The 12,742-nt window shown below is 39.4% G+C and overlaps 1 protein-coding gene across 1 annotated transcript; it reads left to right on the top strand.

Annotated features, from left to right (window-relative positions):
* The first annotated feature begins 2,804 nt into the window (after positions 1–2,804).
* LOC138026376 (cyclic AMP-dependent transcription factor ATF-3-like) lies at positions 2,805–12,331 on the top strand. Its single transcript, XM_068873709.1, has 4 exons — positions 2,805–2,960; positions 5,929–6,144; positions 8,763–8,870; positions 11,007–12,331. The coding sequence occupies exons 1-4, from the start codon at positions 2,937–2,939 to the stop codon at positions 11,145–11,147; spliced, it is 489 nt and encodes a 162-aa protein (XP_068729810.1). The 5' UTR covers positions 2,805–2,936; the 3' UTR covers positions 11,148–12,331.
* The last annotated feature ends 411 nt before the right edge of the window (positions 12,332–12,742 follow it).

The raw sequence follows: 12,742 nt of genomic DNA on the forward strand, positions 1-12,742 counted from the left end.
ATAACTTGGCTTCGACCTCCTGTGATCTCCAATGGACCATAAATAAAGCTTTTGTTAATTTGATGAATGATCGGCACAAAATTGGCCAACTTACGTCCATTGGCAAATTAATTATATTGAGGCAAGATATTTTCGTATGTTACTCTCTAGAAAGATACTTGACAGAACCTAGAAACTTAGAAACCTTGGAGTCCAAAGAGCAGTTGAAATTAGACACAGTTAAATGCAACTCGATTGGACCAAGGACCGTTCATTAGCTTAGCCGCACTTCAGCAGTATCGAAGTAGAGAAATATGTTTTTGCTGTGTCATGTTTTGTTCCTTTTGTTTCAGAAATTAAGGAAAATGGAGGCCATGGTATTGAAAAAAAAGAACAAAAAAACAAAAGATTTGTACGAAGTGCCATTATTTCCAAAAGTTATTTTTACTTTTCCTGTACTGACGACGAGTGTTGGTAAGCCTCATCGTGTCGCAATCCCTAAGTCCGTATCTTATATACACCTTTCTTAGTTGATTTTATTTCTTTGTTCGACTTAATGCGGTATTGCTAAAGAAGAAAAATTTCACTGAAAGCTGAAAGACAAACCATCCGTTTTGGTTCTAAGAGGCGATAGGCTTTTATTCACATTTTTTTTTCGTTTCGAGCTATGATTCACTCTTGTGGATGTCACATCGTTGACACCTTTTTCTATTTTCAAGTACACAGTGCTTTTTGTTTTTGCGGGAAAAAAATCATCCAGACGAATCAATATCATTACTTCATTTTGGATTTTACATCTAGTTGATTTTGGAAAAGATTGAGAGACATCGCCTAATACTGTTAGGGTGTGTTTTTTTTTGTTTCAACAAATAGTTCCACAACAGGAATTTTTCAAGAGAATCTACTGGTTGTGCTTTCTATTTGGTCAGGGGTGACCTAGGGAGTAGAAGTTAACGAGTTATCGAAATAGGACATTTATGCCTCATGCTCCATACAGTCTGACTGATATTGTTGGCAAGGTATTGCTTTGGGCGAGCTCCGTTTGCTGGAACACAGATAATACCAAGCCCTGATGGGCTAGGCCGTTTATTGAAAATCAGCATGGTAACCTAGGAAATACCCAAATATAGAAGACATGATCTCAGCAAAGGTGAGGAGGGGACACACGCCATCAACAAGAAAGTAAAAAATAGGGAGGGTGGGGAGGGAAAATTGATTTGACTCTGTAGAATCAGCTCCGCCTAGCTTGAACAAATGGTGAATGATCTCCAGAAAATCCCGGATGACAGAAATGCCCAAACTGCAACATGGGAAATAACTAACTAAGCATGTCACACTCATCATAAATCCATTTATTTCCTCTGGGCAATAAATTTCCTTTTCGAAATATCAAATATGCAGCTTGAGAGTGAGGCAGTGAGAACAAAAACAATAGAAACACGATGGAGTGAATGTGAAGAATATTTGCACATCATCCACTTTCCTTAATTTGTCTTTGTCCTCTTAACCTCTCTTTCAAGCTGCATTTTAATACATCGAAAAAGGCCTGACAATCACGGAAGTTGTTCTATCCCAAAAGATAACTTGTCAACACGAAACGCTGGAGGCACAAGTCGCCTGCAATCCCATATAACTTACTGACTAACTTCGTCCTGTTCGTGTTTCGAAACACATAAAGCCTCGGTCAAAGTGCGCCATTGGCTTCTGTCGGGTGCTCGTCGTTCCAGGTGACCCCATGTCCAGCTGTTCTCCTTCATCTCTTTCTCCACTGTCCATGTTTCTTTCGGCCTGCCTCTCTTTCTACGGCCATCAGGGGTCCACCTGAGGGCAACCCATATAAACGGTGACTTCAAAGCATTTTCCATCAACGGTCAACAACCGAAGGACCCCGACTAGACCCTTCATAGTTTAGGCCATACATTATTCTACAGATAATCACGGTTTGCAGATTGTACTATCTGTAGTTCATGCATTTTACATCAATTGCAGTGACTAACACCTCAGAAGAGACATCCTATTGCTTTGATTTCACAGATTTCAAAATCTTGATCTTTTACTTCGGAAAACTGCAGTCAGTTTGGGTCTCTCTCCTTTACCAGCAAAAAACACAGATTAATTAATATTGTTTTGTAGTATACATAGCTTTTTACATTACATACTGAGATATATATCGTCCCATAGAAATATTATTGACAAACTGTTTCACTGTTCAGATCAGCAGGTACCGGAAGTTTGTCAAAAAACCGAAAAGAAAATAAGGAATATGTTCCGGAAGTCGTAAGAGCGAACGGAAGCGAAGCACTATGCATCGAAGGATATCGATTCAGAATACCTCCATGGCTATTGTAAAAGCAAGGTTTTAACTATAATCGGGACCACATCTCGACATGTATTCAAAAAAATTGCATGATAGTGGAAAAAAACGGAGGATAAATGCATGCAATTTTAAAAGAACACGGTTTTTATATACTCGCGCGTTTCCCTCTTTGGGACGCTTACTTATCTCCACTACGATTTGCGAAAATTAAGCTTCCTTTTCTTGTAGAACGACCCTGGGTACCTCAGAAATTAAGAGACCAATAAACGCAAAAAAATGTATTTTAATTTAGACGCATTTTGTATCCGCGGTTCGATAAACAAGTTTTCTTTATTCAAATATATTTTCACCGGTTGGTAATTGTTTTCAAACATGACCGTTTCCAAAACACTCGTTGATTGGTTCGCAAAGAACTGTGCAGAAAAGGATCGCGTCAATCAGCCAAAATGAACAAGGTGATATATGCAATATTAACGATGTCATCAGCCCCCAAATAAGCGTCCGAGGAGATCTTGGAAGATCTTTTGTATGGCGTCAGTGTTCAGAAAACATCGAGACCACCTTTTAGAGGGGAGAGCAACGAAAGCGGTGAAAGTTAAAGGCAGAGGAGCGAGTCGGGAAGAAGGGTATTGTTATATACATGGATTTCCCGGTAAATTCGCAGGTAAGTCAATAATAATTGTTTCTAACTTAACAGCAAAACAAAAAAGCAATCCTGGAGAGCGAAGGCTATTGTTCCAATTATTCTCGCAAGCAATTCAACCTGAGTGGGAAAATGGACGGGCTAGAGAACACAATGAATTTGCCGGAGTTTTCCCTCGAGAAACGTATTGCATTTAACTTGACTAACAGGAAATTACTGGCGCCCTGATTATGGTAAATAGATAACCCTTCACCGTGATCTAAATTACAACATTTTTTGTAATCGGGGTTACCTCAAAATATTTTGACAAGGGTCAACATCATCGCGCCCAAGGCATAGAATGCAAAAAGCCCGCTTAAGCAAGTTTAAATTAGCATTGGGTATTTGTCTTGTGTCGATAGGGATTACAATCAACATTCGTCGCAGGTTAACGTTTTCAAACGTGCGTTAATTAGCCGACTCGGGCGTATTATGGATAAAAGCTGGCCACCTGTTTTTAAACGAGTATAACTGACAAGCTCTTGAAATAAACCTGTTCCAGGACCATAAATTCCTTGGGAACACCAAGCTGCACCGGTAATTTTATTCTAACCAAATTTAAGACCGGCTATTGCAAAATAATTGCATGGTTCGACTTCATTCGTAGATCTTGGAGAGTTAAAAAATATATGTGGAAAATTCGTCTTCACCTATGTCGTTGGATGACAAAACGTGACACAAAAATAGATCAGAAAATTCTCGAATGTTTGATCGTCGATTGGGATTTAGGAATGTAAATCATTGGTCATGAACGGATATGATACAATAACACGTTGTCTTGTAATATTAATCTTAGGAGACTGAGCAATGTAATATCGCAGTGGTCAAAGCTTCAAGAAATTATATTTTGACTTCTTAATCTGTAGGGGGTCAATTACTTAATTTATTGAGCAATTGCTCCAAACATAAACACTGGTAAACTTGGGAAACTAGTTGACTGGCAACTGAAAAATCGGAGTCTTTAGGCAGGATTCGAACTTATGTCCTCCACAACACCGGTCGGATGATCTACTCATTGAGCTACTAGACCTAATCAACAGTTGCCCTGGGAAACTCAGTCCTGTTCTGAGGATGCGACCTCGCTTGGACTGTCTAGTAGGGGAATGCTTTTCAAGGTATCTTTTAAAACTTTCGTGCAGAGTAGCAAAGAAATGAGCCTTTTGGACGATACTCTACAACGGACGAAACCAAGGGTTCAGTTAATTTTGACTTCACTACGCAATCAGACACAACACAACTAACTCAATCACAACACAACTGTGTAGATACTTGGGCATGTAGGACAGCAAGAGCCACGAGCCGGTTTATTTGCTTTCCATATGCATACAAACTGCGCTCCCAAATAACAATATGTTAGCATACTTGAAGGTAGTGATCTACTAAAAACTCACTACAGAAAGGGACATTGGGCACCTGCCAGATACGAAAACCCACAACCCTGCAGGAATGAGGGAACGTATTCTCCAAACCCTATGCAAGTGCCACTACCCTATGGAGGCTAAGGGAAAAGGTTAACAAAAAAGTTGGCGAAGAAAGCTGAACGTGGACCAATTCAAATCCCTAATGAACGGTTCACTATTAGTACGAAAAATTATCCATAATCCCACCGGACAACCGGACCCAGTCCTCTGGTCCGTGCCGGCAAAACATCTATTTCTGCCAATTTTTCGGGCTACAACTGTCAGAAATATCATTTTTCTCTAGTTATCCCTCCCCAGGGTCCAGGTTTATGCGGTAATGAAATGCAAGCTCTGTATGAAAAACGTCACAAAATGTCCTCTATAATCGATCTCACTTGTGGGTAGAAGAAGTGGTGCCAACAGTCTCAAAGCGTCTTCTGGCCCAACCATAACCTAGTAGCAAACCTTAACTCTAACCCTAAGCCGGTAGGTCTCCTAGTTTCCTTCGCGTTTCGTCAATGTACGTAAATGTTATGCAATAGATAACACTTTCAGCGGTGCATGTGATGTTGCTGTAGAAAAATTATGATCATTCTCGCTTAAAGTCATTTCAAAAATACATTTCTATCATGACATCTCACTTCCGAAGACAGTGCAGCCCAGTCAGTGGTTAGGGCGCTTGCCTTGAGATCCGGTTCAAGACACGTTCAGACCACTCGTTGAATTTATTCCAGGTATTCCCTGGCTGCACTTGTAAATAGCCAACTGGTTTGCCTCCGGCCTGTTGGGATTCTTAAAGTTGTTTCTGTTCAATGCCCGGATTAGCTACTGGCTATTCTAAAAATCCTAGGGTAAATAATGATACTTAACTTATGTATTCTCTCCAATACATTTACCAGATAGCAGAGAATTAATGTAGTAAACGAATGTGCAGTACAACCGCACGATCATTTGTCTAAGCTTTTCTTGCTACTTTTTAAGCATTTTCCAAACACAAAGACGCATAATAGAATGGGTCTCTTCACGCTCTGCTTTTGTTCGAATTCTTTCAAGCATGACTAATTATCCAAGATGGAAATCAGTTAACAGCAACAAAGAGACGAAACCCCTAAAAGATATTTCCGACGCGTGAAAAAGGGACGGGGTATTAAAAAAAGAGCGATAGATAACATCTCATAACATATTTCGGACACATTGCCGTTAGGGGCTTTTTTTAGTGCACAAATTATCACAGAGCTCTATAGGCTACCGCCGTTGATTGACTAATCATCCACGTGTTCTTAACTTCACCTTTTATAGTGCGTCTTCACAGTCGTGTTTAGTGGGCCAGTTTCGTATTCTTATGGTTAGACTGGATCTAGCATGAAATGGAGGCTAAATTTGCATGTGAAAAGATTCCCTCACATTATACTCCATTTCATGCTCGATCCAAGCCAATCGTAAGAATACGAATCTGGCCTATTCGACTCGATCAAGTTAAATGAAAATCCTTACAAATCCGCAAATCAAGTGTGTGACTGTACATTCCCTTAATACTCTCTTCTCCTCAGGTTGGTAATGGTCTGTATATCGAATCTGGGTCTGTGATCCGCTCGGTGGGTAACCCAGGCTCCGACGGTACCTTGACAATGGACCCTAACTTCGAGATAGCGGATCTCCCAGTGAAGCTTGAACTTCGTTACGTCATCGAATCAAAGCGAGCTGCCCATGGGCTGCCGGACTGTCCAAAGATTGACCCCTGCTCCAAAGATGCCAAGAACCAACAAGTATTGCATCTTATTTTAGTTTTTCAATCGCATTTTACATATATATGCATGAGTGAGCCACCAACCTTCAATTTTATCCGTGATTTTATCCAGGGTCCTTAAAGATGATCTTGTAGGTTGTTAGAATGAAATGGCATACCTTATAGCAGTTCGAACTTTAAACGGTTCAAGTTATTACAGGGTTGAAAATCTAAGGTCCTGTTCGTTTGGCATTGATCACCTGTTGCAAAAAGACAGGAAAACTCCCGGAAATACTTGTCGGTTGCCAAGTAGGGGGAGGGAGTGAGGATAACAGCTGGGGCTACACCTAACATTAAAAGGCCACCTAATTTGGTTTGGTGCCGGTTGGAAAAACAAAACAACTAAATCAAAAGACAACGATTTGTCGCAATAGGATACGAACTGAAAAATCCTGCCATAAACCGTTGATCTCGATAAAACACGACCAAGAAATTCAGAGTAAGGAGATTAGAGCTGAGAGCAGCCTATGAAGATCACAAGCAACAAACCTGCCTTCGCCATGCATGACGTCTAGTAGTTACCACAACGTGTAAGCTAACCTCACAAACGTGTCATCTACATAAGAAAATGATTGCCTGGGCAGTTACCCTTGAAAATGTGAATTTTGATCGAGCACACAATGCGAAAAACCCGGCTTCTTTTAATTGCGAATTTTGTTACATCTCAAATCAGAAATTATGGATTTAATTTACGCTCCAAGTATGTACCACTCATGACAAGTAAAATGATGCGCCCGCCAGTTATCGGAAGTAAGAGACGGACATGCGATTTGACCAACTATCTTACGATCTATTATAACTTATGGATTTCATGTACGTAGCTTTCGCAGTTCTTACAGATTCCTTTACATTCCGATGCCTCTCTGTCTTTTTCTTTACACGGGTAGTCCAAATATATTAAACAATTGTTGATCATCACATTCGCATCTTTGTTTCTAGCAACATAAAGAAGTGCCATGCATTAACGCTCCGCGCAGAGTCTTCGTTACAAGTAGTCTATCGGTTAACAGGCAAAAACACCATTTTAAGATAGGTACAAACTGTCTTCATTGAAATCGAAATCCGGAAACTTAGGGTGCGTTCTATTGACCGTATTCCGGAATAGGAATATATGGAATAGAGGTTAGAAATTCTTCATTTTACGGATATTCACTTTAAATTGTCAAGCACCTGCTAAAATGCTATTTTAAACATATCTTTATTATGCTTGTTGCTTCAAACATAGTCAATGCATGGAGACGGCTATGAAACTCGACAAGTTCCTTTGTTTCTTTTTTGGCCTTGACTCTGCACAAAACACATTTTTTTTTCTAGAAGAGAAGCAATCAAACCCTTCGATTAAGTTATGTGCAACTAATTTGCAAACTCGTGCGAAGATTGTGCTGGGTCACGGTCAATTCAACATCGATTGCAATAACATAGACCTAATCGGCTAACTCAATGTTGTACCCAATTCAAACCCTTTGCTCCAGGTTTTTTCATATCATTTAAATATGAATGCTACATTATCATGCAACAATACACAAAGAATCTTAGTCCTGGGAGATTTGAATTGGGTACAGCATTGAGTTAGCCGATTAGGTCTATTGTTCTCACTTTTGAAAGTTCTAAAGGTTTCATAACCAGTCCATCGATTAACTTTGCTTCAAAACGCCAGACATACCGTTTTAAATCTTCACTCCACGTATTTTTAAAGGAATGTATATAAGGTCAATCGAACGCCCCCTAAGATTAGAGTGCGTTCGATTGACCCTATAGACCATATTCGTATTATCAGTATTGGTCTGGAACTAGCTTGCAATGGAGGCTAATGCGGGGAAATCTTTTCATATGCAAATACTTTTCAATATATTCCCCGCATTAGCCTCCATTGCAAGCTAGTTCCAGTCCAATACTGATAATACGATTATGGTCTATTCCGGAATAAGAATGTGTCGAGTGATGATTTAAAACGGTATGCATGTCCGAGGTTTTGAAGCAACAAGGATAATAATAAAATAGCATTTTAGCATGCGTTTGACAATTTTAATGTGAATCTCTGTAAAAGCAAAGGATTTCTAACTTTTTTCCCATGCATTCCTATTACGGAACGCACACTTACATGACCATTGATCGAGTGCAGTTACACCTGCTATTAAAATGTTTACATTTTTTGCGCTAGTTGATCTTGACAGGTGTCCAGGGGGGACACAGATGTTCACTTCCAGAGTGAACAAGAAGCCTTTAAGCCAAAAATACGCTTTAAATCATCTTGGTCGTTTTCTGCGAGGGGGAAAATTAATCTACAGCTTTTAAGTTGATATATAACTTTGGAAAAAAACCTGAACACAAAACAATACTGCGGACAGTTAGATCACAGTTACAACTATGGAGTCGAGTTGCGATGTCCTCATCCTCCGGTAAAATACCCGCAATGATTTTCCTTTCGTCAATGTTTATCTAAAAGAAGTGCTTATCTGATTATTACCAAGTCTTTTAGTTAACGACGTGAATTAAGTGATTTTATAATTTCATACTTGATTGCATTTCCTCCGTTGTGATTTGTCACATGTTCGTCCACTTATGTTTGTTCGGGATTTTTTCTTGCCGTTCATGCAGCTTACCCCGGACGAAGAACAACGACGAAAACTTCGACGAGAGCGAAACAAAGTGGCAGCTTCGAAATGTCGAATGAAGAGAAAGGAACATGTCAACACTTTGAGAAAGGTAAGATTCTCTAGAAGGGCGATATTTTTTGATATCTTGGTAATCGCTATGATCGTTGATTGAGGAGTTTTAAGGCATTCATTGTATGCAACATCACCAAGAATAACTCCATAAAATGAAAGAAATATTACAAAGTTAAAGAGGGCGTTTATGGACAATAAACGGGAAACAATCACGGGTAATGTAAAAAACAACAAAAACAAAAAAAACTGTACGACGTATTTAACATTTTCATTCCAACCGTAACGAAAAAGAAATAGATCACATTCGTTATACCAAAATTCAGCTTGGTAGTGAGGCTCAGAGGGTACAAACAAAAGAAATGAATAAACATGTTCATTCAGTTTCCTTTGTTTGTGTCCTCTAGGCCTCGCTGCCAAGCTGAATTTTAATATATCGAAAGTGGTCTATTCTCTTTATGCCAATGTTTGTTATTGCAGTTTAAGTGTTGCTTTTATTAACGCTGAAATGGCCGAAGACAAAAATTCTCTAAGTTCAACACTGGATCGGCTAGGTTACTAAACTCGCGACTGTGAAAAGAGCCGGACATGCCCAGACTTATCACACTAATCACTACGTTTGCCGAAATCGAGTATCGGTCAATGCTGTTCGAGTTCACAATTTGGCGACCACGTTAGGACATCTATGTATTTGGAGCGCTTCACCTCGGTCTCTTGGGAATCTAAATGAGGGCGAGTAGCCCTAGGAATGAGTGCCCAATAGCCTATTTCCGAGTTGCTGCATGCCTCAGTTTCAAAGCGAGTTCTGGTGCGCAACCATTCAAATGGAAATGAGTTGCGTATTCTTATGCAAATCAAGCTCGTTTCCCTTAAAATAGTTGAGCACCAAGACTCACTTCGAAACCGAGACAAACGGCAACTCGGAAATGGCCCATTGGGAGCTTGTATTCCACATGCTCTTTGCTCGACTGACTTCGCTGTGATTTGGAACAACAGAAAACCAAACGAAGAGTGGATAAAAGTGGCTGTTTCTGTATAATTCCTAATTGCTGCTCTATAGTCGAACGCACGTACTTGATGTGAGATTAGTTCTAGCTGTCAACTATTATCAGCTCTTTAATACACCTTATTCTAAAATGGCAAGGAAGGGTTACGTTTTTGCAAACGTCGGCCGTGTAGCACTTACATTATGACATTCTGGCATATTTCAACAATCACATTTATAGGCTTTTTGTGTGAAATGGATATCCAGTCGTGAGCTGCTTTGTTTGACTGTGAAATTGCAGTCGAGTAAGCGATTTTACTACTCTTTAGGTTGATTTTTTAATTAGTAGGATTTTTGCTGTGGCTAAGGCCATCCACCTCTTTTTTTGTTTAGCGTCGAATGCGTTTCCTGATATTGGATCGGTCGGTCGGATTGAAAAAAAAAACCTAAAAAAGAAGTCACAAGTATAGTCTCGGAATCGGAGGAGGCCTGCTACGCCAGCATCATTGCTACGGAGCTTGGAAAACAACAAGACGTGAACCCAAAATCAATATGGTGGAAAAGTTGGTTGATGTTACTGTAAACTTAAGATTACCGAAACTCCTATGCGACATAAAAATGGCTTAACTGCGTCGTTACTTTTTTTTTTTAAAAAGGCAAAAATTTGGGTCGACGCTAAACGGATTTAAAAACAGAGCATGGCCTAAACTGAAGAGAGAGGGTGTAAAGATTATATCAGGCAAATGGAAAAACGGAGTTTTAGGTGTTGATTAAAATTGTTGGTTATTGTTTGCAAGGCTTCTTTGTTTACTGCTGTCAGCTCAGAGGTGTTTGATCAGTGTAAGCTATATATACTAATGCCGATTAATTTTGTACTTTATGCATAAGCAAAATTTTTTTACATATACACTATATTGCTTTCTGGGGTTAGAAACGGGAGCTCCGCTTTTAGGATTGGCTAAATGTATGTATTATTCTTTTATTTCCTTGCAAATTGGCCCTCTTGGCCTCGCTTTGAAACGTAAAATTCAAATGAACTTAAGCCTGGACGAGACCAAAAGGGCCAATTTGCAATAAAACAAAAGAATACTAAAATGGCGGCCATTTTGTAATAAGGTGTATTGTTTTTCATCCTAAGTTAGTCCAAAAAGTTCTTGCCTGAAAAGTTTGATCTTTTTTGTCCTGTACCAGGCATCGGAGGAACTTGAGGCCGCCAACAGTCAGTTGGAATCCGAAATCGCGTATCTCACAGCGGAGCGAGAACAACTGGAAATGATGCTTGATGCGCATGTCTGTCATATGGAAAAAACCGCTGGCCGAGGTCCTGCTTGATCATTTTGGCATTACCTTCAGCCCTCAAGCATTTTCATGCAATGCAAAAGTTTCATCACAGTGTCATCTTTTCAACCCGAATTGAACTGGAGCGGAGAAACTGCAGCCATTTTCTTGGCGGTTGAAGAAGATTGCATCCCTCAGTTCTTTTTCACATGAACACGTGAAATGTAAATTTCAGGAACAGTCAGGACGAAAGTTACCCGCGTGACAAGATATTGACGGAGGAGTGGCTCAAAAACTTTCGCTTTTAACAAAAGGATATGACCTCGGTCAGGACGTCATTCCTAGGAGTGAATAACTGGTACTTCAATTTTAGTGATTGTTTTTCCGACCTGCATATGTGGCGTAAGCTCAGGCATTGTGCGTTGATTAGCTAAAATGCGAAATACTTTGCGGGAACGCTGCTCTTAGGATAGACCTTGTTAGAAAACGTTATAACTCAAAACAGATATCTGGGTGTCGTATGCCTTGAGTCATGAACTCGTGAACAATACGAAGACATTCAGAACCGAAATTCAGTTGAACGACGGATTTTTCAAATTAAGATAAAGAAATGGTAAATCCGAAAAAAAAAGTCATGGCTATAACAGCTTATTTAAGTGCCAGCCTTACGACCCTATGTCGCTGACCGTATACACTCTTTTTCAATAAGACGCTTCCGATCAGCTCTGGATCATGGATTTTCCTAGAATATTATGGAATCCAAAGTGTCGGCTCTTGGTATCAGGAGGGATTTTGGCCAAATTGAAACGAATCCTTAGCTTATTGCCCGGCTACACCTGTTACGGAAACGAATAACGCGCCAAAACGATTTCAAAAAAGTCACAATATTTCCACAAAACATTTTGCACTAACGGGACCAGTGGCCATATGTTTGTATAATATTGATAATAATAATAATAATAATAATAATAATAATAATAATAATAAAAGTAATAATAAAAGTAATAATAAAAGTAATAATAATAATAATAATAATACGGAATACGGCTGAGTTTTATGGTCGTTGTGGTAATTCACCCGATTTTAAGCGATTTTTTCATTCATATTGTTTGGGGCGAGTTTAATGCAGACGGTCGGAATACGATGAAACGCAACTTTCTACAAGTAGATTTTGCATTTAGGTCATCCTCAAACGAGTTACAAAAAAACGAGGTTTGATACAAGTAGACTTCTTGCTTGTCCAAAAAAAAAAAAGTTTTCCTTTTTTTTGAAGAAATTAGATTAGCTTATAGAACATGTATCGGACAGCGGTCATGCATTCTGGCTTGCGAATAAAGAATCTCGCGGGCAGGGATGAAACAAAGTTTTTTTTGTTTACACTTTTCAAATCAATTTTTACAGACTTTTTTACGTGCAATTTTTTTCTAAAAATATTTTTAGTTTGATCCTACGAGTCGAACACTGAAGACAAATACTTAGGAAAGTCGAGTCTTTTTTAATCGCCAGGAAAAACCACCGGATAAGTAAAAAAGTTCTTCTCTTGTCCTTCGTTTTGGCCATGGTTGATATATGGAGATGGTTATGAAACTCGACACGTTTCTTTGTTTTATGTTTTTGTTCCCTATCCCTAACGCTGTTTTGGCCTGACC

The sequence above is a fragment of the Montipora capricornis genome, chromosome 12 (assembly GCF_036669925.1).
Source record: "Montipora capricornis isolate CH-2021 chromosome 12, ASM3666992v2, whole genome shotgun sequence".
NCBI classification, from domain to species: Eukaryota; Metazoa; Cnidaria; class Anthozoa; order Scleractinia; family Acroporidae; genus Montipora; species Montipora capricornis.

Bases quoted from the DNA above. Each gene is read 5' to 3' on its own strand.
- LOC138026376 (XM_068873709.1), top strand. From the start codon at position 2,937: ATGGATTTCCCGGTAAATTCGCAG. The intron at 6,145-8,762 runs GTATTGCATCTT...CCGTTCATGCAG, and splicing joins AAGATGCCAAGAACCAACAA to CTTACCCCGGACGAAGAACA. The intron at 8,871-11,006 runs GTAAGATTCTCT...GTCCTGTACCAG, and splicing joins ATGTCAACACTTTGAGAAAG to GCATCGGAGGAACTTGAGGC.